The 26537-nt window shown below is 42.2% G+C and overlaps 1 protein-coding gene across 4 annotated transcripts in view; it reads left to right on the forward strand.

The window, feature by feature from the left end:
• Nucleotides 1-26537, forward strand: part of adgrb2 (adhesion G protein-coupled receptor B2) — a 216505-nt gene that overhangs the window by 148873 nt on the left and 41095 nt on the right. For all 4 annotated transcript variants that reach the window (XM_037091276.1, XM_037091268.1, XM_037091259.1 and 1 more), the window contains exons 17-21: nt 11145-11271; nt 21554-21657; nt 21970-22072; nt 22589-22739; nt 26344-26413. In XM_037091276.1, the coding sequence (XP_036947171.1) occupies nt 11145-11271; nt 21554-21657; nt 21970-22072; nt 22589-22739; nt 26344-26413 (555 nt within the window). The remainder of the gene's footprint in view (nt 1-11144; nt 11272-21553; nt 21658-21969; nt 22073-22588; nt 22740-26343; nt 26414-26537) is intronic.

The raw sequence follows: 26537 nt of genomic DNA on the forward strand, positions 1-26537 counted from the left end.
TGCTGGCAACTATGGAATATACATTGCACTACTAAAAAAATAAATTCATGCATCAATCGTACGTTTCATATTTCATTTCCAGCAAGCAGAGATGGAACACACTGTCAAACAAGTGGAAAAAAGCTCATATAGCTTTGCATTAGAAGCCGGCAACTGAGCAATCTCATTTTAAAGCGTGCTTAGAAAATATGATCCAGTAGTTAGAGATAAATGTAATATACACTTTAGATGGATGGATGGTCGTAAGCTTGTGAAGGGTTGAGGGTCACTTAATCCCATTTCTAATCCTCAGTGGTCTTCAGTTTGATCAGGGATCAGTGGTTAAAGACCCAGGCACCCCCAATCCCACCCCCACTGCACATCAATGTCATAGTGTAATAATGGCCTGGTGTGCAGCACAAGTCGCTCTAACATCCTCAATCTGACACGGTAGATTGAGGCTTGCTTTGGGCTCAGACTGATCTGGCACCGCTATCAGCTTTTGGCACCGGCAGGTTTCAACCTTAAATGAAGTGAGAAAGTCAAAGGCAGATTCTGCCACTCTGCCAAAACCTAGCTGGACACAAATGTGGCCAAAATGTAATGACATTTATTTTTACAAAAAGGCATAGTGGCAATGTCTGACCTCAGCCAAGTGCATGACACTTTTTTTGATTGTGATACTGGCAGTCTTATTGCCCTCTATACACCATCTTCCACACTGCTGTACAAGGAAACAAGCACATAAAAGCTGTTTGTCTCTTGGAGACAACGCGTCCAAATTACATTAAAAGATCACTGCACTTGACCGAGCAATTCACTTGGATAACACTGTAACTAATACATGCATTCTTCTTCTCTGTCGAACACTTGCATGTACAATAATGCAACTTGACCAGCCACACTTCAGTGTGAGTTAGATGTAGACGGGTTGAGACACTAACCTATATGTTTCATTCTCAAACTTGTGGTCAAATGATGCCAGCTCATGGGACTGCAGTGCCATCAGTCTATCAGATGCGGCTATCTCTTGATAATTGTATTCATCAGTTAATACTGTATGTTACAGCATTACATTGCATTACATTATGGTACTCAGCAAGTGCGCATTGATAATCTAATTAACATGATGTGTGTTTTTCTACATGCATTTTAGCTCTGTGACAGACGATATCCACCTCTCATGGGTCAAATGCACCTTGATGTATGCATTAGCTCACTTTGTCCCTGAACAGGTTAAGTGGGTATACAAAAAGGTTTCAATTAATTCAGTGCAGACAGTGTTATCCCTCGAGACTGCATTAAGCTCAGTCTTAGAATAGTCCTCCATTTGCTAACATCTGTGCAAGGTGATAACTGAATAGATTGCAGTATGTAGCAGATAATTCAGTGTCTGTCACAGGTACATTATACAGGTGATCTGTCGTATTCTGCTTCTTTTAAGGCCTGTTTTAGGGAAACTCCTGAACCTCAGTGAGAAACACAACGGATGTGTTTGTGAAGTTGCAAAAAGATAATTGAATGGCATTTTTTTCTCCCCATCTGAGATTGAAAAGCCCTCCATTCATATACCACTTTACAACATTTCCACTTGTGCACACACGCTTATCTCTCCCCCTTGTCGGAAACGCTCGACGCACACACACACACACACATACACACACTCACGCTAAGACACTTAACAGTGTAGCCACCAGGAGGAGGAGGGGATGGAGAGCTGATAGGGCTTGCTCCACTTTTCCATCTGACAGGGCAGAAGGGATCAAGACTAGACTGTGTCAAACAGCGAGTCAGCGTGGCAAGAGGGAGTCGGCCAGTAGGGCTTATATGGGCTATGCCTCCATTGGGCGTTATGGACACGGACAGGCTCTTAGCTCATTTCCCCCTGCCATCACAACAGTCCTTAGAGAGCGCGTCAACACGATAGCTTTGACTCTCGGGGCATAATGGCTTGGTTCTTGTTGGGGACAGTCAGCTTCAGGGTACGTTTGATGGATTTGAGTAGCTGTCACATGTTGAGATCACTTCTGAGTGTCCGTACGGAAAATTCTGAACTTTAGACTTGGCTACTGGACCTAATGGATACATGTGTGCTGCTTTTTTATTTTTAGTGATGACGTTATGTAAATCAGCTTAGGACTGTTTATTGTGCCGTTGATCTTTTCATCTTTTTCTTTTTTTTTTTTTTTTACTCTGTGCATTATTCTTATTGATTGCGCCATCATGTGATCAGTGGGTGTGGAATGGAGCTCTGTTTCTTACCAAACTGGCAGGGATCGCTTTTGGAACTGATGTTGTTTCCCTCGGGGAGAGCAAAAGAGGATGTTAGACATTTGTAGTGATTAGTGTTCAAAGTTTAGATTGCCAGGCCAAGAAAAAAAGAGGGACCTGCTCTCTGCTGTCACTTGGAATACATTGCTTCCTCCCTGCTGGAGTTGTAGAGTTTGGAGGCACTGGGTAAGTAACATTTATATGCCCTTAACATCTATTCTAGGTTATTTTGTTGCTGTTGTGCTTGGTTCTAATATGTAACCTCAGGTCAGTAGCAGTATTTGCCTTATGCTTATCTTGTTGACTCGCATATTATCCTCTCTACTCTTGTGCTGCTGGCAGTAGGCTGAGAGGACACTGAGTTAGTGCTTTATGAGACTCTCTATTAGTTGTCCCTTGGGCTTGAATAGTCCTCTTTGACAACCCTTGGCAACACACTCAGAAAGTGTCCAGTTTTCAAAGAATCCCTCTACATTTTCAATGAAATATAACATCTGAAAATGGGTTGCAAAAATACTCTCTCCTAAAAGAAAAAAAAAACCCTCTCTTTCATACATATTTCAGAATCAGTAATAATAATCCAATTTCTGCTGAAGCCACTTTCTTCGGAGCAGTGTTAACACAGTCGGGGCAGCAAGCCACTAATGGCTGTAGCCGAAACCTGTATCTCTGCTTTTGCTGTTCACCGACTAGCTCGCACACCAGGAAGAAAGATAATCCCGCGGAAAGAGGCTTATAAATTAGCCCGTGTCCATGCCAGAGAGCAGATTGGGGCAGTGGAGGTCAGTGACATAGCATCCACCTCACACGAGAGTCAGCAGCGAAGTGGGGATGTTGGATTTTGTGTGACAAACTCACATGATAACAAGACTCATGGAGGACAGGCAGGATTAAACAAGTTGTGCATTTGTCTTTATTAGAGATCCATTAAGGTTTTTTATAAATGGATGTCAATTATTAGACAATGAATCTCATTTGTACTGGAGGAATAACCTGTGTACTATCCTATGCAAATATTTCTTTGCATCCAATTGTTTAAATGTGTAACACATGGGATTCACATCCCTGATAATGTCATGTTTAAGTAACCACAACCGTGCTAACATTTAGAAACGCGAGCTGTGCGGTCTCGCACACGAACATGACAGCACGCCTCAGATAATCTTGCAGCATGTTCTTGCGCTTCTAAGAGCCGTCTTTACATCCGTCCGTGGAAGAGAGGAAAGCTTAGTTGCTACAGAGTTAATATCTGGGTCAAATACATTCATGCACTCAGACATTCACACACATACACATACACACAAATGCACTGAAATGCAGAAACGAACACTGTGATGTGACTTTGTGCAGGTCAGCATAATAGGTGCTGTGAAGGGTCGAGTAAGTGCAGATGATTTGTGTCATGTGAAGATTTGCTTCAGTGATTTCCAGCTGTATTGAGAGTGAAAGGCCAATATGCGCTGCCTCTGGTGAATGTGTGTTTTGGCTCCCTGGAGGTCAGGGAGGTAATGTTTACCAGAAGGAATGCCATCAGCCAGAATATATGTCCTTTTTTGCACTTTGGTTCCCTGTTTTTGTCTGTGGCTTCAATCATGAAGCTGAACTCTGGGCATCACAAAGAGATTATTGTACAGAGCATTTTCACACATATATGGGAAATAAATGTCTAGAAACTGTCCAGCAATTAGCTAAGGACTGATAACATGTCATTCAGAATTATGTATTTTATTAATTACACATCTATAACATAAAGCTTAAGTTGTTATAGGGAGAAACACATGAGGCTTAAAACCCATGATGTTAGCTCACCAGGTAGAGTGCGTGCCATGCAAGTCTTTACTGCACGCACAAGGGTTCAATGCATGTCATGTCCTCTCTCTGACCCTCCTCTTTGTTGCGCTTTCTAGCTGCCACTAAAATGAGAAGGAAATGTTAAAAAAAATAAATAAATGAATAAAAAAAGAGCATTTTACTTGTTACAGCTGTGCAGCCTGGGCTTAACCTGTGTTATCCTGTAAATAACATGAAAATAATCACAAATAGCAAGAAATATTGAAGACAATACTGTCCATGATCTTTTATGGATTTGTGTCCACCAGTCCAGACCTCGTTGAGTCTCCTGTACAGTCAGCAGAGAAGCTTGTTGCAGTGATTCGGGCACCTTCTAGATGTTTCACCATATTGGGGGAGAAATGAAACAGATGATTTGTCCCTTGTCAGGATTTTACGGTTATTTTACCAGATTTCTCCCTGCAACACACGTTTTGTCTTGCCACAGTAGGAAAAGCACAGAGAGCTTTAACAATGGCTCCACTCCATTCAAGTTTTCTATGAAGTAATGACAGCGTGACACTGATAGTTTGCATGACACCAGGAACCTTTCAACTGAAGCAGCTCGATGGAATTCAGCCATCATTAATTTGATTATTCACACCTGGGCTTTTAAGGTGACATGTCAAAATGTATGCCGTGAAAAAGGCAGCCCCTGCAGTCCCCAGACCCCGCGTACCAACAAGAAGGGAAAGGCATGAAATGATGCATAAACTTCGAGGCTGCAGCTATGACAGAAATGCCTTAGGTAGAGATCGAACATGGTGCACTGAATAAAACATGGAGAGAAGAATCAACGTAAAGATGTGAAAATGAAAATACACATGCTTGATCGAACATGCTGGTTGTGATTCTGTCCTTTCAGCGTCATTCATGCGGATGAATAGCAGCCACTTTTAACCCACTGGTATCAGCGTCCACTTGAGACCACTTAACCTCCACCAGCCTTAAAATCCCTCTCCACTACATCAAGCACTCTCGTTTCCACTAGTCCTCCTGTGCATGACTCATTAGCTCTCTGGTTGCAATGTGTATCACCAACCCTCACTCTGTTAAAATCTCAGGTTGTACAGTTACCTGTGGTGATTTATTCCAATGCAGCTGCAATACCATGTGCAGATTATTAAACCTCTCCCCCACTATCAAGTCATATGAGCAATCTGACTTGAAAGTCTTCTCTTTGTAATGAGAATACAACTTTTGGGGATTTGCATGCTTTTGATTTCCATCTGTGTGTGAAATTCTTTTGTCATTCCTCAATGCTTCCTTCATCTCTTTGCATTTATCGCTATTTGCTCTCATCCCCTCTTCTGTGTAATTGCCTTGCTTGTCTGTGCCTCTGACCATGGATGACACACATTTGGTGGCACATTTTTGCCCGAAGTGAGCGATGCGAACAAAAGCAATGGACACAGGGCGTGTGATCTTTTTTTACTGCTATACTATATTTTTTGGGGGCTCCAGTCATCTCATAAATCAGTTTTGACAATGTTTCGCCAGCAGCTAAAATTAGCTGATAAAGTTAATCCTCATTACATCAATGACAGCTATGTAGGACAATATTTTCCCATGTAAAACTGGTTTAAATGCTCAGCAGTGACTCGATATCAAATGTTGCCTGCAGACAGTACGTTAGCGCTTCAGTATCATACAGTAGGGCTTAATGTGCGTCTCAGTCTGTATTAGCTGCGCCTGTACCATCATTATGTCATATTTCCCTTGCTGAAGATGAGAGGTTGCTATGGATGAAAGAAATTTGCAACCTGTCACTATTCAAAGTGCTAAGCAGAGGGAGGGGTTGCTTTTGCAGTGACTTTGCTCGCATCAGCTGCATCAAACCCCTTCAGTTTTGAGAATTCAAAGCATGTTTAACCTTTTTTGTTTCTTAACAGGGTGCAATTGGCTTTCATAGCACTGCCCTTTCAGTCAAGGGTTGGTGCCAATTTATTCCCAGTAGACGTAAAAGGTCATGCTGTTGTTCAGGAAGTTTTTTTCTTTTTTTTCCAACAGCTGCAACATTATTCTGCAATCAATTAGGGGACAAATTGGAAAATATTGAAATACTGCTGTTATGCAGTGGTAACTGAGTGTTGAGAGACAATGCTGTGGAACCAAAGTGCTGAATGGAACCAAAGTCATGCCTCTCCCAGTTTGTCAGATGGGACCTTATTTAAAAAGTGGTTTGTATAGTGGTGAATGGAGAAAAACAAATCATTTTGCAGACCAATTTGAATTGTTTCATGGATCACACATATGTTTGTGCTTTTGAAAGTTTTTTTTTTTTTCAAATCAATAAAGTCACAGTTTATCATAAAGTGAGTAACGATATCTAAAACTGGAAATACATAATTATAAAGACTACACAACCAACAGTTGTTAGTGACACTGTCTCGTTGAACAGCCACATTGTCAAGCTGTTCCTGTGTATTAACTTGTTCACAAAACTTTCACACTACCCTTTCAGATAACTGCAGATGTCAATAAGAGCAGATTTAGTGTGATTTTAATCTTTTCATGGTCCCCAGAGGATTTATCTCACTGTCTTGTGTGATCCCCTGACTTTTTTATATGAAGGCTCACTAGCAGTTTTTCAAAATCTACTGTACATTGCGGACTGGCACAGAAATTTGGCAGAGGCGTTCATGGTTTCCAGATGGTGTTGACATTTGCAAGCAATAAATCTCCACAACAACTGTTGTTTTTTTGACCAAACTGCTGCCAAAAGTTCCCATCAGCCCTAGCTGTACTTTGTGTGTTTGTACTCAGTAGCTAATTTTGACACGCTAACATGACAAACACGGACATGGTAAACATAACACCTGCTAAACATCAGTGTGTTAGCATTGTGAGCATGTTAGCATGATGGCATTTAGCTCAAAGTACCTAAGTAAGTACCTAGCAGTGCAGAACTCACAGAGCCACTGGTGCCTCTGCAGACTCTTGGTGAGCTTGAGTGTACTGAATATATGGTTTTGGCTGAAGTCCATCACAGGGAACTGTGCAGTCCCTGTGTACACAAAGAGATATCTACCTGTCAGAATCAAGCCAACTCTAACATCCATTAAATAGAACTTGATTCTTTGTTAAAGTCAAAACCAAACAACAGATGTATTGATTATGCCACTGCTAGAAAACTGGATGGTGATCTGTATATTTACACATCTTAGCATTTGTTTGCATTCTGCCAGGTTGATATCTTCATTGTATACATTTGGGATCCATAGCCTATAAACCAACTATGCTGATATGCACAGCTGTTTGTGCATCTGGTACCTGTTTTCCATGATAAGAGGCGACAGCAAATTTGAGTGCTCTAACAAAAGTGAAACAAAAGCCATGTCCTTTCAATTTTATCTAGCCAGCTGATAATCACAAAAACACTTCAGTGGGGCCCGCAGCAGCAGTGTGTATCCACAACTTTAGTGGATCTGCATTAACAAAAATCGGGCTTGGTTGCAAGTTTGTGGGTGAAAAAAAATAAAATAAAACCAATCGGAAGTCTAAGCTGGCTTTTTTTGCTGAAAGGCATCAATACCAGCAATCAAATCGAGCCAAAGTAGATGAGGGTCAGCAGTCAATTCGGATCGAAACTCAGCAGCCAAAACAAAGAGGTCACTGATGATGTGCATCGTTCCTGTGTGTTGGTGTGCTGTTTAGTGACCCCCCGCTGTGAGCTGTCAGACAGTTCCTCATTACCTCAACTTCCTCTTTTCCTGCCAGAATACTTAATACAGAGAGTTTGCGTGTGTGTGTGCATGGTGTGTGTATGTGTGTGTGTCCGCGTGTTGTATGTGGCTAGACCAATGTGTCAGTAAATACATGACATGCATGCTTTAACGTGCATCTACCATATTATAATTAATGCATAAATCAGTACGCAACATTTCCCTCCTTAACACACAATAATTAATGCATGTGTGGTCAAAGTCCATATGGCTGTGTTTTCCTTGTGTGAATGAAACCATTTGTTAATACTTTACTTAACATCTCTTGGGGATTCACACAGAAAAAAAAAAAAAAAAACTCAGATGGTTTCTATTCATGGATGCATAAAGCACCAGATAAATCACTGTGAACTTGGCGGATTCCACACGTACATGTTCTTTATTTTTAGAGATAAAAAATGTAAATGGAACCCATACACCACATCACACAGCGTGCACGCTTGTGATACTTTCCTCATGAAAGCTAACAAGTGCACATATACTCATTTACTTTTTTCTTTCTCACAGTTGTTCCCCCTCTGACACACACACACACACAGGAACACACAAAGCTGCGCACCATGTTGCTACCTGTCAAGCTGTCTCTCGGCTTCACCGCTGTGACTCGTTTTCCGATCTTCAGTCTTTGAAGTCTTTGTCACTGTGCAGATGATGATCATCGGGGAATTGTACTCACATCTCATTACTGACATTATGAATTAAGTGGAATTTGTGTGTGTGTGTGTGTGTGTGTAAATATGTGCATACTTTCAGATACATACGTTTCAGGGCTGACGGTGATATTTTGTTGTCATTTAGTGTCACGGTGATCATGTTTGAGGGGCCTGTCACAGCAGAAGTATATTTAGTCTTGAGTGATGTGTTGTGCTGTGCCGTGGTTTACATGTTGTCATTGATGGGTGGTTTGTGCATTATTAAGCTTTTCTGTGCTTAATTGAATTGACAGCGGACAAGACAATGCAGCAGCTTTTTTATGTATCTAAATGTTCAGTTAAGATGCCAATATGCTTCAACATATATGATGTTCATTCAGTTGAACGTGTTGAATCTGTGCTATATTGACCCAACATTAGATGAGCATGATATATTTGCACAGTACCAATCATGAATTACACTCTGAAAAAAAAGGAAAGAAAGGTCTCTACTGTATTTTTTTACTTGTTGAGCATATGCATGATAATTATGATAATGATATTTTTTAGCTGTATGGTCTCCCCATATTACAGGTGCACATAATAGTGAGACGACTGAGTGCCCCTAACATCGATCATCTCAAGAAGTTTTTTATTACATTTAGGTTATACATAGAAGACGGGTATCTCGGAATTCATCCTTTTAGACGTTAAACCGTCTGTTATTTCTCTTAGGAAAAGGTAACATCCAAAATGTCCCTTAAGATAAATACAACAAGCAACAAGCAAGCTTATCTCTTCTCATAAAGTGAAACTGCCACCAAAGCCTTCCCTCGAGATGTACAGGATGTTCAGATTTACAATATTGCCAGTCAAAGTCCATATATTTTAAGTTTATTGAGTGATTTATTGCAAGTCTTATGCAAATCCTCATATGGTGAATCCTGTATATAACTGACTCTTTATTAAACTTTCTCTCCATCCTCTATTGACAGTAGTCATTGCTGTTAGCTGGAGAGGAGGTAATTACGTTCTCTACTAAAGCAGTAATGGCACACTGTCCTGTCCAGTGATTACATTTCATCTTTCTGCTTCAGTTTTTTTTTTTTTTTTTTAGGAAAGAACAAGATAAACTAATGATGATGGTGTATTCTTGATTATTGCCACTCATTTTATGACACAAGAAGGTTCTAGTCTACCGTGGTTCTCCTTCTGCACACACCACAGTCACCTCAGGTTTTCATCACCTTAAAGCAAAGTTTTTTTACCTGGAGATTCCCATTTCGACATGTACAAACGGCAGCAGCTAATGCAGTTATGCAGCAATAGTGCCGTGAATCGTTCCTCTTCCATTCATTTGGACTAAGGGCACTGGACTGAAATCAAACCAGAGGCCTCTGATGGTCACGTTGAAATGCCTCATTCCTGTCAAAAGTCACATTTTTTCGGACTGAAAAGGTTATATATTTGTCATATGAGCTCTATTCAGACCTTCTAAACCATGTTTTTATTGCAAAAAAGAGACCTGAAAACATCACTTCATGTATCAAGTATTTCATAAAAAACACATCAGGTATTGAACAATAGAGCTGAAGAGTTTCCACTTACTCTGCTTTATCGGGGCAGTGTGGGTTTGGTTTGGTCCGATTTAAACTGTTACAAAACAACCTATAAATATCATCTTGTTTCCATTTAAATGTTGCTAAATTCCTGATTTGCTCATAGTAGTATGTGACAACAGCTTTTCCTGAATGTCATGTCTTTAAGTTGAGAAATAAAAAAATAAATAAAAAATTGAAATATCTCAAACTGAAAACCTTCATTTTTAATTGTAAAGCTTTTTGAGAATCATATTTTTATGTTTTCCTGCTGCCTCTGTACCCATCACTCATGAAGTTGACCTTCTGGACCCCATCAGGAGATCTCTGCGGCCGCTCTCATGTCATCTATAATGTTTCCCCTTGTCTGTGGTGGCTAGAATTGAGGTATATTCAGGGTTAAACATGAGGTTAATGTGTAGTGTGAGCTGCCAGGGTAATTAGCTCAGTTAGAGTCTCATTGATCGACGGCCACGCTCAACCTTCTATTGAGGGCATTTAAAGGAAAGTGCAGAGGGGGAGCAGAGAAAGATGTAGGGCAATAAAGTGTGTAATCTCTATTGTATGAGATTCTGGGCACTCCCATCTCTAGTAACGTGTGGAGCATCAAAGCCAATGACCATTTAGTGCTGAATAATCCCCATCCACCGTTTAAGCCGCACTGGTCTTTGTGAACTGTTAGCTGATGCAACCCTTTTCGTTTGTCCTCGAGGCCTCAGGTCTCTTAGGGTATTCTTCCAAGAAAAGAGTGATGGAACACAAAGAAGAAAAGAAAGAACAAAGATTAGAAAGAAAGTGTTTAGGGTTGCTAAACACGGACTCCAGAATAAGTGGGGTGACATTGGCTTCTAATGCCAGCGGGGTAAAAGAGCCTGTCAGTGTGTGTGAGTGGTGATCACTGCATATTAAACCTATGGAGTGAATGGTTGAACTTGGTGAACCCTTCAGTGGAGAAAGTCTCCCCTTTGAAACTTTCTGTCCCTCCCTAAACTCCCCTCCTCTTTGAGTTGGAACTTCCTATAGGCATGTTTAGTCATGTGACTGGTTTTCTGGTGTCTGTTTGTCTCACAGTCACTGCTTGTGTCCCCTGTGCTTCTCCCCACCTCCAGGGAAGCTGGCGCCGAAAACTGGGGCACAGAAGGCTGCCAAACGCTCGCGTCAACCACTGTCCACACCAAATGCCTGTGCAGCAGGATATCCACCTACGCCGTGTTAGCGCAGCAAGCTAAAGACCCGGTGAGTCACTAATGCACTCTGTGGGACTTTGGGGGGGCTAACGAGGAAACTACTACCAGGGGCCAGGTCAGTGATGAGCAACCGTAGTATGAATTCTGATGGCGTCCCTGTTCAGTTGGATGTTACTGGAAAAGACTTTGGGCTGTTAAAGCTGTAATGACTTGTCTTTATATAAATATGTGGATAGATGAAGCTATTGTTAAGACGAGAGGGGGTGCAGAATGAGCAATTTTCTACCATGTCATGATCAGTTATATGTTTAATTATATGTTCCCTGGCTGTCACTGCCTGCTTGAGTTTGGCTAAAACCTGGCAAAAAGGTCATGTTGTTCAGCGAGCTACTGGGAGAGAGAGGAGCCGTCGAGAGGAAGATTTTTGTTGTGTCTGTGTGTGATTTTGCCTGCAGCATGTAACCTGCGCTTCTATAAATAGTACATATGGCTTCAAGTGTGTGTTTGACATGATTAACAAAGGCTTTGGCGCGGTTCAGGGTAACGTCTCTTCCGGTGCATTGACCCATACTCCCATACTGTACTGTGCTAACGGACAATCCAAAGACCAGACAGCTGTTAGTTCAGCCTCCTCTTCATCCATTTTTTTAATTGCAACTTATCCCACATCGCCACCCCATTTATGTCCCACCTTCCCTCTGACCCTACCTGACTTTAGTCACCCTCCTTTTTACCTTGTTGACACTGTCACTTGCTGTTCTCACTTTATGCAACAGCTCTTTGTCACAAAATGTTCCCTTTAGCTTTGGCTCCATGCTTGCTTGCCCCTAATGCCCACAAGGATAGGGGCTACATTAGATAATCAGGGAGTGAAAATGAGACTGAGTTCAGTTACATTTGCTCTAACACAGAGACTTTTCTCTCTTTTAGTGGCGAGGGTTAGAACATTGAGGCAACAAAGCAGATCCTTAGTAAGCACTTAGGGGGGATGTCCAGGTGTTTCAGAAATGGAAAGTGATTGTGACGAATGGAGGACTTTGGGAAGGAAATGTTCAACGAAACAGAAAAAGGCAGTCTGGTCTCAGCTGGCAGGCATAACTAACAGAGAGGGAGAGTAAGAGAGACAGAGCGATGGAGAGGAGATGTTGTCTGCTCTAAGTAATAATGCATTAGTAACCAGTGTTGCTGAGATAAAGAGCTCCAGGTCTTATTTGGACATCTATCCCTGTGTAACCTTTTCATTGTGAGATATTCCCTCCATATAGCACTCACTGCTACTGAGCATTTTACACGTTGCTGTTTCAGAACACATTACTGTTGACGAATGGTCCTCACTCCCTGCACTAGTGAGCAAATACAATTAAATATTCCATAGGTTGAATAAGATGTCTTGTGTTAAAACGTATAAAGCCTCCTTACTTGTGGAACAGGTAGTGCAAATCATATGTGGGTGTCCTTTTCTAAAACCAACTACAATAACCACGAGCCTCAGCTGCCATTGCTATGGAGAACAAGTCAGTCATGATAAACTAGAGCTATAACAAATTAAAAATGTTTCCATTTGGCAACTAGTAACAAATCATGGCATCACAATTTTGTTCAGATTTCCAAAGTGAACCTGCTGAAGATGCAGATGGTTTTATCAGTTTCCTTCAACAATTATGTTTTTCAGTTTAGGAGTCATATTTATGTTTGTACGTATATCGGCTTGTACCTTTCAACGAAGTACCAACCATTTTTAACAAAGTTAGTTCTCTTTCTGGAAGACTTTCATTCTGATCCATCCATGGAGATGCACCAACTGATACCGCTTTTTCCACCAAAATTAGCGGGTCTACACCGCTTTGTTAAAAACAGGTCAGCCTGCGAAAAATCTAAGCAGAGCCGAGGTGAAAAAATCCCAGGTCTACTGCAAGGTCGGCTGACCCGGTGTAAATGCAGAGCTTACACATTCCCATCGCACACAAAATCCAGATTAGAGAATGAATGAGTTCCAGTTTTAAAAACAAGGGCACCAGAAATAGCTCCACTAACTTCACACGAGCCAGTCTTTCTTCATGGGCTTGTTCTCTCTTAGTATCATTTCCTTTTGATTGGTTTGGAAGTACTTGAACAGTCAGTGTGCACAGCGCATGAGTATCCACATGTAAATCCTGCATGTCCTTTACATAAACAACCTTAAGTTTCAAACTTAAGTTTGTCCCTTTTGCAAAATTTGCCTGAGCTCAGCGAAGATTTGGATAGTACCTGTTAGGTTGTCTCCTAAGTGTTTGAACTGTCATGATACAGTACATTTACACTTCAGGTAACAAAGGTTATGCTTCATTCACATGATCATTCTTTAAAGTTACTAACAGCCTCAGTTTCAACAAAGAGAATAAAACAGAAAGGGGGAAGACAAAAAAGGACAGAAGACAAGAATGTTGCTTCTCCTCTAAGATGGTCGAAGTATCCAAAGTAAATTTAATCCCAGCCATGAACAATACACACAAACAGAAGATGTGATGAGGGCTGGCTTGCAAAATCAATGCAGAGACATTTTTCCGTGAACCAAATCATATCTGATGTGATGAAGATGTCGACAGGAGTTGACAGAAGCTGTTCAATAAAACAACGTGGCTAACATTCAGAGTTACATTGACGTTTGGCTTGTCTGCTCTCCAACAAGTTTCACATCACATCGCGTTTAGCCTTCTGTGGGATGCCCCTGCCTTTAAAAATGGGTCTTGGTTTCTCCTGCTCCTCCTCCATCACCGTACATTTAGTCATTGGCCTCTGCTCCACAGATTATTTCACTTTCAAGACACCTGTTTGGGTCCTCTGATGTTTTCAGAGGAAAATGGTTATTAAGGACCTCTAAGTAGCTAAGACTTTTAAGGTGTTTCCCTTACAACATCCTAGAGACATCCTTCAGGATTTTATGCAGATAATTTTTTCAAAGGCATGCTTGGATGAAAATTAGAGGACAGCTCAGGTCTCAAAAATTGAGCTTAAAATGCTGAAAAAAAAAACCTTTGAAGAATCACGTTTTTAAAGGGGAACATTTTACAGTGTCTGAGTCCTTGTGAAAAAGAAAGGACTTGAACCTGATGGCACTGAACACAGAGCAAAGATGTGCTGTACTGAATTAAACTGAATGAAAAAAAAAATGGAATCACATCAGGTCATCAGCCAAGTAACTGCCTTGATCCTACACTTGGATCCATCCAGTTATTTAAGCAATCCAAACTTGGAAATGTCGCACTTTGCTTCTGAAACCTCAAATATTCAGTGTGCTTGCATGGTATGAGTTACACCCCCCTCTCCTTCTTTCTGTGTAAAGAGGGTCAAAATGAAGCAATGGCCTTCAGGTGAGTAACTGCAGTTCTTCATTATTTTGTCCCCCCACATTTTGAATTACTTCACAGAGGTCTGAAACCTATTACAGGATCCGGGCAAACATTAATTCCCATTATATGGAAAATCACTGTGGCTGTGACCTGGAAGCTCAATGGGTCATTCCAGCCGCTGCAGTGTTTCTGCTTCCTGTGACTCCTCTCCCAACTGAACACTATCGACTTTTCCCTCGCCACGGCAGGCAGGTCGGCCGAGTTGAGTGAAAGAGGACTAGGAGGGAAAAGGCATTGACTTTAGTGACGTTTGTTATATCTGTGAAGGGTGTGTTAGTCATTAGTGATTCATCACTCAGCCCCTGGTACCACCATTAAACCTGGTGCTTAGGACCGGAAGGTATGGGTCAGTGTATTTGTGTCCATGTGCTCTCAGTCAGGAGCTGTTGTGGCTGGTGCTGAGTGCACTTTGTCGCTTCAGGGCCCTCCAGAGTTAGCTTTTTATTCCAGTGGAGATTGGATTGTATAGAAGGAGGCGCGGGGGGGGGCGCAAATTGAATTTGGCAACACGTGAAAAAAACTAACTCACACAAACCCAGACATGCAAACACAGACAGCTAGGTATCACGCTTTTATGTGCCCTCACACACACAAGTAAGCGCACACAAAAATGCACACGTAGACACGCGTACACACATTCATACACTGTGTCCAGGCTGTGTGGCTGTTGGAGCAGAGCTGAGTATCAGCAGCCCAGCTCTGACAGCTTATCCTGGGCCACGGCGCTAGGGACAAGGGGGGGTTGAGGATTAACCTCCATGTTTAATAGAAAAGGGAGGGAGGGAGGGAAGGGGGGGAATAGATGGAGGGATTTAGAAGCAGTGCTGCCATTACAGGCCGTTTACAGTGGAGCGAGGGATAGCCAGTTAATCCTGTTTACTTTCTATAGCCTCTGAGATTTCCGTGTGTGTATGGGTGAGTATACCGCTGTGTGTGTGCATGCGTGTGTGTGTGTGTGTGTGTGGGTGTGTGTGGGTGTGTGTGTGTGTGTGTGTTTGTGTGTGTGTGTGTGTGTGTGTGTGAGTGAGTGTCTTTGTATCTACAGAGAGCCCTTCCCTATCAGACACAAGACAGAGGTTGCCGCTTTGGAGAAACAGAGGAGAGAGAGGGAGTTGATTGAGTGAGGTCATGAAGCCATACAATAAACCAAGCCACTTAATTCCCAGAATGACTGCAGTGGGAATACCAACCCCCTTCAGATATGTCTGGACTCATTGCCTTCACAGTGGGATCATGGGATTTGGAGCTGAAGGAGGTATTGGCTTTATAAAAGTCAGTTTAACATTTTGCGCCTCAAGTTAATCAAGTGAGTTATACCTCTCTGCTGCAGTTTTGTCAGCACATAAGGTTGCTCTCCGAGTTGACACGGAAATTGATTGCAGTTTAAGTTCCTCTCCCAAACTTGTTTTTCATTGCTACAATTGGATTCACAGCTCGCGCTCGCCTAAGCAGGTAACCAGGAGCGCGAGGGCGAAAAGGTCAGTGGTTCAAGCAACACCTGAGACCTTGATCCAGTCAGTGTGGATGAGTACACAAACAGCACACACACAACCGCTAGCCGGCACGGAGGAGAGGGGGATTGCATTCTGTGTTCCTGTAACTCATTTATAAGCCAATTATTGTATCAGCGCAATTTTCTCAGAAGAAAAATATGCAAAGTGATCTCACTTCTTCTGTGAAGGATGTCTCTTTTACCTGCTTGTGGCCTGATTGTTCTCATGATATGACTGGATCTAATTGAGAAGAACTGAGTGTTCCCTTTGCAATCATTAATGACTCACAGGTATCTAATCAGAACGGAAACATTTCACAGCCGAGTCTATTATTTAGACTGTTAATGGCTAAAATGCCCATGGAAGGACGGTGGAGACGAAGGCAGCTCGCATTTTAACTTATTGCAACTCAACCGGAGACGATGTTGAGAAAGCAAACAAGGCCAGCCCGAGATGAAGCGGGACTACAAGGTTACAGTATGCAAATATCGTGCACTTGTCAACCGTAATTAAAAGATGGGCCTTGCTATAATTTATGATGGACTCTGCATGGAATTGCATTAGAATCCTTGAGCCCGTTGTCGCATTAATTGAAGGTGAGTTAGTGACAAGGGAGATGATGAGAGAGTAAACAGGTGTCGTGATTTAGCTTCTATGCCTCAAGATGCATAATGACTGAGAGTGGGTGTAGTGAGGACAGCGTTACTGACTAATTAGCTATAAAACTGTAGTGTACCTTGATGCACCTTGATCCATTGTAGTTGTAGTAGCTTTCTTGTATATATATAGTAAGTAAAAAAAAAAATAACAGGCTACAAGGCGAGCACTTGATATGATGGCTTTACATTTTAAGTCACTGTGTCAGCCCTCCTAGGTTGCAACACACCGACAGGAGACTTATGGTTTGTGGTGACATTGGAGTCTGTCAAGTTGAACCCTCAGGGCTCTGCTGGATTGATTCAGTTGAAACACATTGTAGGCAATATTTACCTAGTGCCGTGACAGCAAAACAGGCAACTGAATAGCAGGAATGCTGGATTAGCAAGATACAGAGTTTTACATCTGTGCACTGGCATAGTCGGCTTGTGTGTACCGGTGTGCACAAGAATTATCCAGCATTTCATTAGGTGCATGGCATCTTTACAGCCTACATCTGACGATGAGATTCACACTGGAAAATAATGCCATACTACATGAGTGATGATTAATTACTGTAAATACAAGGACAAAATACACACAGCTGTGCAGTTTGTGAGTGTTCTCTTTCGATAGCAAAAGCAGAAGTAACCTGACGTTATTAGACACACACTTTGCACAAAACGTCTAAGGGAAGAGGTTGATATGGATGGATGCATCACAATCATGCAACTTTGACAGGCTTTTTCGCGTTCCAGCTGCAAACACAACACTTGACGCAGCAGATGTGTCAGTTTACATTTGATAATTTACGCTTTTAGTGGATATAGAGCGACATTAGTTTTTATTCACCTTACAGCTGATGTGTGTAGGTCTAATTGTCACCTTTCTTTTAGCTTTGGTCTACACCAACCAAATCTATCTCCAGTAGCTACTTGTTAACCTACTCTGTCTGCTATTCAGTGCTGCACAGGTGTCATACTGAGTTCTTTTCAGAGCTGCTTGCTGTGTCCATAAACAGCAGAGCTGAGAGCAGTGAGAGCGAACCAAAACAGTAAAGCTGTGGGTCACAAAAATGCAATAATTGGGTGCAACGAACCGTCTGAGAGGACTGATAATTAGGCTGCCCAGTGTAGTGTTTGTCCAGGAAATCCTTTGACATGCATGTGGTCAAATGACCAAACGTTAGTATACAATATTGATTAGCATTAATGTTAGCAGGCAGACATGCCAAACTAAGATGCATTAGACCTGTTCAACATCTGAATGTTCTGACAATGTCACTGTGACCATGCTGCCATGCATATATTAGGATTTAGCTTAAACCACCGATATGCTTAACCTCAGCCTCACGGTGCTGCTAGCATGGAGGTACACCGTTATAACAATGGCCACAATCCTTTCCCTTATAACAAAGTGGCCCAAGTTGATCAATCAAACCTTCTGACAATACAAATCAGTTCTTTTGCTGTAAATGGTATACACAGTACTTCTTTGCAGGATGTCACAGGAGACATAGCATTGTTATAGCATATAATGTGTGTGTTATTTTGCTGAAAAACGGTATTTCTCACACACCGTCGATAGATCAGAAAAAAGAAAGAGTTTGCTTGAGACACAGGATTTTGCTATCCTGATCTTGCCAGGAAATGAACTGAAATGTGGACTAAAAACAACAACTAATGTTAGCATCATAAAATGGTCAAATTATACTAAATTAAGGCAATTTTGTCATTATGTTTGTACACTGTACAGAACACAAAATTGTTGTGCAAATACGATAATTGGTCTACATCTGGCGACCACGCTGAAAATACACCACAATACACGAGTGGAGTCCTCATCAATCAATGGACGCACATTAAATCACACTGGATGGAAAGCCCTAGAATATGTGGGGGAATGGAAAGGGAAAGGGGGTGAAAGAGGAGGATGAGAGAGACCCACTGCTGAGGGATGAGTAAGCAGTAAAGGTAGGGAGGAAGCGGGGAAAGGAACGGGAGACACAGAGTGGGAGGAAAAAGGAGGGAGGTAGCCGGATAGGTGGGAGTGGAAGGAGGAGGAGTGTCGGTGAGAGTAGATAAGTAGGTTAAACTTCCTGAGCTGAAAATAGCTATCTTCTCCATCACATGGTAGCCAAGCTGCCCAGGGGAGCCCGGCCGTATACAGCAGAGCCTCGGCACACTCTTTCTAATCTGTGCTTTTCTCTCTCCTCACACACATACTGAACACGAGCACACACCCCCTCCAACTGGATCATAATATCACTCTATCTATTTAGAGCAGGGCATATATGTGACACTGTGGCCTCAGGCCTAATGTGTTGCGTGTGTGTGTGTGTGTGTGCCAGTGTTTGTGTGGGCGTTTCCTTTTTTTTTTTTTTTTTTTTTTCATTTCCTCCTCCGTAGCATCCTTCCACGTTATGAAATTAGACGCTTAATCTCATCATGAGCGCATAACCTAAACGTGGCAATTAAGAAAACACTGTTAGACAAATTGACACAATGAAGAGCTGAGGGACAATTTGTGGATGTATATTGAGTAAATTACAAGTAAGAGTGTAATTTATTCCATCACTTGTCTGGTGGGGACTAATTTAAGACAAAGTAAAAGAGACGGGAGGAAATTCAATCAGCTCGTGTGAGTTTGTGTGCGGGAGGGTGCGCTTGTCGTTCCCAGTGCGACCTCCATGTTTGATCTGTCGGATCTCGCAAAGACACAAATGCCTCTGTATCCTTTGACCTTCCTCTCTATACATTATCAAACACACAGAGTCTGTCACATCTCTCACGCTCCTCCTGGGCCCTATGTTTTTTTTTGTTTTTTTTTTTCTTTTCTGAAGCAGATGCTTGCCATATCACCTCTTTCTCTTTGGGTCTCTCTTTTCTTATGAGGCGGTTTTGATTATGTTTCACCTCCGCTCTCCTCTCAGTGTGTGTGTGTGTGTGTGTGTGTGTGTGTGTGTGTGTGTGTGTGTGTGTGTGTGTTCGCTCGTATTGGTATTCCAGCCTATTCCGCTTTCCTCTGAAGAAATTGGCATCCTTTGATGGGCTAGGGAAAACCACTAAAAGGGAAGCTTTGACTCTCACTCGTTTTCTTCTCTGCCTGTCTTTCTCCTTCCTCCTACTCTTTGCTTTTTCTTCCTTAACTCTTCCCACTGCATCTCTCTCTCTCTCTGACTTGCTGTCCTACTCCTTCCTTTTCAGTTTGCATTCTCTCTCACTTTCTGAAGTCTTCTCTCTTGCTTTCCTCCTCTGCCTCTCAGATCATCTTGAATAGACAACACGCACATTCACGCGGCTTAAAGTGCTGACTTTCAATCACTTGGCACATCTGCCCGGACGTGCCTCAGTGTGCCAGCATGTACTTTACTCGCAGTTAAAAAAAAGACAGCATGTGCAGCGCGCGATGAATCTTTGGGATGAAAGGGAAAAGGCCGACCACTCTAGGAGGTAAATTGAGGTAAATTGTGTGATTGAGGACTTAAAAGCAGGCCAAACATTAAGCCCATTTGGGACACGGCGGGGTGCACGCTCTCCATGCAGCTTCATTTGTCTGTTCTTCATCCTTCACCTCGAGAGAGAGGCAAAGCAACAGTGGGCTGTACATCCTGCCCTAAATCGTTTAATTATGTGCTACGGTCTAGTGCTTTTACCCTTGTACATGTGAAATTATATTATGAGGGTAAATGGGTGCACATGTGCTCCCCCAGTGTGCATGCACTACCTTGACGGTTGGTTGCCTGGATAAGACTTTGTACATAACAGTATTTTCAAACTAAAATTCAAAGACTGCAGGTGATGCTGGAGGAGTGACGTCACAGCGGTCAACACACTTGGAGCACTACAACGTTCCGAACAGTGCAATTATGTGTTATTATCCAGCTCCATCTAGCAGACTTTTGTAATTTTAATTAAAGGTAATTATATGTAATTAGCAAGCTGTAATTAAAAGGAGCTACCGCAGGGATTACGACTGAGGAAGTGCAAGAGTTAATAGATACTGTAAGTGCAGAGCAGGAAATGTGCCAACAATGACTTTGATCTGCACAGGCAACAAATCTAACAGGATGTATTCCAGTCAGCTGTCATTCTCTCTATTTTCATTTTAAGTATGTAGCTCTGAGCTTGCTTGTTTGAAACCTGTCTGGAACTCGCTTCGAACCCATTACTCACAGTTTGATAGCAGTGGTATTTTTTTGTTTTGTTTTGTTTGGGAAGTTTAACGGTGTAGTCGCTTAGTCGAGTCATGCTTTAGGAATTTTTCATTTCCATGGTTACCAAGCAATTTTGCCAATCAAGCGAAGAAAAAGAGGAGTGTCAGAGGTCCGTAATTGGTAGTTATATAACAGCATTATAGTTGCTGTATAAAAGCGTGCTTTCCTCCTTCTCATGGCAAAGGCAAGGATTGTCTGAACCATATGAGGATCAAAATGATCAAAATGACTACTGTTTAATGCTTTTTACATGTTTTTGGCCGACATATAGCTTCAAATATGTTTGTTACAAATAGATTATTAGGTGTTATCCTTAGAGAGTTTAATATGGTGAGCAGTATGGACAATATAGTGTGAAAGGGGAGGTTTCTCTGATGGTGGGATCTAAAAATCACATGACAGAAGCTGATTTCACAGTGACGTTAGATACTCTATGCAGTCTTCTGGTCATAATATAATAGGAAACCTTTTAGCATTATTGAAACATTAGATTCTGTCACGCAACTGCAGGATGATTCCTTGCTGTAATTATTAACCCTCATATTCTCCTCTCTGCCCTTCTTCTTCCTCCCTTCCTTCTGTTCCACTCTCTTTCAGGACATGGGTCCTGCCAGCATGCCCTCTGTGCCCCTCATGGTGGGCTGCGGGGTCTCCTGCACCGCTCTGCTCATCCTGCTGCTAATCTATGCTGCCTTCTGGAGGTACGTGCCTGACTCTACACTCACACTTCAGCTGTGCAGTGGTGATCTGTATCACTGCTCAGGTTCCCTACCAACACATTAAGTGCATTTTTGTGTTTGCCATGTGCTGTGCCAAAACTACACCGAGGCCTGATAAGGAACAAATGGTTCCAGTACAGCAGGGGGTGGTGGTTAGATTCTGGTAACACACATGACAGATGGCAAAATCAGCCTAATGATTGTGCAGTGTCCAAAAAGATTCTGTTCGGTCCATCAATCCGTCATTTATATTTATCTCACAAGTTTGTCACTCTCTCTTTCTCTGCTCTGCAGGTATATACGCTCGGAGCGATCCATCATCTTGGTGAATTTTTGCCTCTCCATCTTGGCCTCCAATTTATTGATTTTGGTGGGACAATCTCAAACGCTTAGCAAGGTGAGCCGCTGTGCACAGAGAAACACAGCAACATTTTCTATCCACACACACACAGCACCTGGATTTCCAAAGTAAACCCAGTCGATACATTTATGATCCTAGTAATAGTGCTCTTGACCAAGCCTTTTATGATGCCTAGAAACAAAACCATAAGAAGTAAGCTCAGAGGTCAATGGTAGGCAAGGCTCACGCAGTGGAGTTCTGAAAGTGGCAGGCAGACATCTTTGGCACAAAGCACTCTGTGTACTAAGCAAGACTGCAGTGTGTGATGGTCAGAATCGATCAAAATGAGAAATACATCAGATACAGGTTGAGCACTCTCTCTTCTAAACTCCGCGTGCTTCATCGGACTCCCTTTTACCTCTTTTGTCCTCTCTATTTTGCAGAGGTTTCATTATCCTCTGGAGCATCGTCCTAAGAGATGATTCATTATGACACCGCACAAAACAACCTCCTTGTAAATCATCTCCAATGGTTTTATCTCTCTCCATCTCCGTGTTTTTCTTCCCTCTGTAGGGCCTCTGCACTGTGACTGCTGCCTTCCTGCATTTCTTCTTCTTGGCGTCCTTCTGCTGGGTGCTGACAGAGGCGTGGCAGTCCTACCTGGCCGTCATTGGCAAAATGAGGTCACGACTCATCCGCAAGCGTTTTCTGTGCCTCGGCTGGGGTGAGCGTCTATAACAACACACATGACCACACACAGGGCTGCCGTGTGATTTTGCATCTGGTTTTTTCATGTAGTTTAGGTTTTAAAAAAAGCTGGTCGCACCTGAAAACAAAATTCTGAGTGTCATTGTGAAAGAGTTGGTTCTGGAGGCTCGAGTTAGACTTCTCACATGGCTAGTTGTTGACCTAGCATACTGTAACTAGATAGCTTGCTGCTATACTGCTAACACACTAGTCTGCAGGGACATGATAGGCCATATTGAGAAATCCTATAAACACACTTAGTTTTCCCAACATTCCTATTTGTTCAGTGCTTTTATACTGTTAATCCATTAATTTTGTTCTTTTACATCTGTACATGTGTAAAACAGGAAAAGAAACTGGATGTTGTTAAAACACAAGCGGATGCGTTATCAGCTCATATGCATAAAGCATTATTTATTTATTCATTTATTTTATGTGGGTTTTATAGAAAACCCACGTAAGGACAGACCCGACCAGCGCTGACACCATGATGAGCCAATTCATGTTGACAGGATGTTTAACAAAAAAGAAAAAAGAAAACACAGTTTTATGTCATGTACTTGGAAAGAAATCCAACCAATTGACTGAAACATGTAAACCATGTTTAGTATTACTGGCACTAAAGTGCATGTAAACACGTTAGATCATATTATCATCATAATCTGATTATTCCTAGTTATGGGAATATTGTGGTCATGTAGACGTGCTCACTGTCTTTTGCAGAGGCATGGGTTACTGACCAAACACTCTATACACTATAATATATATATATATATATATATATGAATTACAGCAGCTTTAACTTTGAGCTGCGTTTATGCTGTGACCAGGTCCACACAGAGCCCATCAGTGGAGATAAAAATGACCCACTCTTCTCCACAATTACAGTTGTCCTTCTACAATTTGGGCCGTTTGAGCAGAGCTGGTCACTCTGCAGTGTTTTCGCTCGCTCGACATTATTGCAACCGCCCGTGCTCTCTGCTGCGGAGCTGAAGCTGCACTCTCTCGCTCACTAAAATGCTATCTGAATTTAGCTGGAGATGAGCAGCCAAAACATGATAGCATTAACACAAAATGATTTTAGCTAACATGTAGGAGAAGATTTAGACGGTTGACAGAAGAAGATGCTAACTGAAAGTGAGGTCAGCATTACACCCAGAACACACAAATGATATGCTTAAACAGCTTATCTTTTTTAAAAATGGTTCATATCCAGCTGTTTTTTTGCTGCTTCTTGTCAAATTTTGTGGGACTGTGGATACATTTAGTCCATGAAGTAATGTTCCCTTCATTACTTGTTAGCTTCAGTGTTAGCCAAAAATGCTAGCAGAGGCATTACATTACAGAAAAGATCATTTTGAGTGGGGGATGATACTGCTTCACCAAGTCATGATAGCAACAGCAACACTGATTACATTAGTTGTCCCTTTTTTCAATCTTTCACATTATTGAATGGAGTCATATTTTTCTTGTATGTAGTCTCAGTCCCGTTTCAATCATAAAAAAATATAAATATCTACACAATTTCTGGCACAGTAGCTTCACACCAAAGATTCACACCACATGTCTTCCTGCGCACACACACACACACACACACAGTGACTTCATTTATTACTGTCTGGCAACAGCCTTCATAAGCATCATCTACTGCTCAGTGCTTGGAAGGGGACATTGCTGAGGTTATTTCCCAAAGATTATATGTCGGTAAATAATTTATGCCAGCACATTGTGTGTTAAGGGCTTTTTATTTCCGTACTTACTACATGTTGGAAGAGACAATTCAGTATCGTAGCAGCATTCACTATAACGCTTAGCTGCTAATGTGCATGTCTTCTGTGGCTGCTACCTGAAATATAAACTGTCTCTTTGTGCCAGAGGATTTTCAGCCTAGCAAATACAGGCGTGTGCATCAGCTGCGACACAAATTGGTGATTTTTTTTTTTTTTTTTTTTTACATGCGAATGTAACAGATTATTATGTCACAGTGCTGAAATTGTAGGCTACATAACGTCTAATATCCTAATAACCATTTGCTCCCCTATCATTTGTGCCCTGTTTTTCTTTGTGGTGTGCTATTATTTGCTGCTTCAAGGTCTGGAAAGACATGCATTACACTCACAAAGGGTGTCACAGTGTACGACAAGAGTAAAGGTGATATCACTCCTTTGTGCCATCCAGCTGTACGGCATCCATCTTCTGTGTCACTCTGTCTCTCTCAATGTGAACCAGATGCAACAGGCACCAGAGGTGTTTGAGCATCATCAAAACATGCGATTACATCAACATAACACTGGCAAGATGCTTGTAGATAGCCCTAGAAATTACAGCCACAGCCCCCACCACCATCACACCCCCCGACCACACACACACACACACACACACACACACACACACACACACACACACACACACACACACACACCCCATCTGTTCGTTTCACTTGGTATTGATCCCACCAGTCTAATCTGCAAAGTCACTGATGCCCTTACCTGATACAGAGCAGGGAGAATGTAAAGATTGTAGTATAGTCACACGGATTGAGAGAGAGATACCGACTCTGTGTGTGTGTGTGTGTGTGTGTGTGTGTGTGTGTGTGTGTGTGTGGTCGGTACATACTGGACAGTATAGAATTATCTGATACACTTCCCACTGCACATGTAATGCATGAAAACAGTGAAGCAGAGTGGAGGGGATCAAACAGCTTTTCCTCCCCGGGTCCATTTCACAATTTTCTCCCCAAATTATGTGATTGAAATCAGTTGCCATGGAAACAAGAGATTGGGGGTGCGACTGGATCCGTGTTAGAATAGCAGCACAAGTGTCCACGCTTAATGTAAAGGTTCCCGTTTACTGTACCCTATATGGGTAGATGTCAGATTGATGTTGTCATTGTCTAATTGAAAGTCTGCTGGTTAGTGGACGGGCCTGGCTTCCCACCATCTTATTTGTTAATGTTAATGTGACTTTTTCTAATTGCTTTTCATTTGCAGCCATAATCACAGCTTTGTTAATTACATGAATATTTCAGCGCCAAGCTCATTACGGGGCAGCATATTTCCTTCTTTTTCTGGCACGCGCTCTGCGACACTTGCTCTCAGTCTCTTTCCTTCTCGCTTACACACACGCGCACGCAGACACACGCAAAACAGTCGATTTAGCTAATTAATGCATGACTTAGTGACCGCCTCGTGCCATACTTCACATTTCTATAAACTCACCCACACCCACACGTGAAGGCATGCTGCATGGGTGGATCACATAATGCGCAGAGGGTGAAAAAAATGTCCTTAAATGCTAAATCAGAGCTTCCACTGGAATCGAAGCCCAGTGTTAATGCCTGAAGCTAGGCTTTGTGTCGGGGAACACTGGGGTTTACCTACAGAGCACGACAGTCAGTTTCAATCACACATGCATATGTTACATGATATTGCATAGCTGTTTTGCATTTAAATGGGAAGAGACATATGGAGTTGTTCACACTGGAGGATCCTGCTGGGCCGACATGCTTCATCATCACCACCACGACTTCCTTTTATCCTGTGTCTCACCCTTTTGATCCTTCTCTCTGTGCTTGTCCGCAGGTCTTCCAGCCCTAGTTGTAGCGGTGTCAGTGGGTTTCACAAGAGCCAGAGGTTACGGCACAGCCAGCTAGTGAGTAACACTTTCCAAACTGTCCCTTGCACAAATCATGTCTCCCTTTGCATATAACCTTTTTTTTTTTTTTTTCCCGTCTGTTTTGTGTTTGGACGGGCTTGAGGCACAGCGTCATCTATTG

The sequence above is a fragment of the Acanthopagrus latus genome, chromosome 3 (assembly GCF_904848185.1).
Source record: "Acanthopagrus latus isolate v.2019 chromosome 3, fAcaLat1.1, whole genome shotgun sequence".
Taxonomy (NCBI): Eukaryota; Metazoa; Chordata; class Actinopteri; order Spariformes; family Sparidae; genus Acanthopagrus; species Acanthopagrus latus.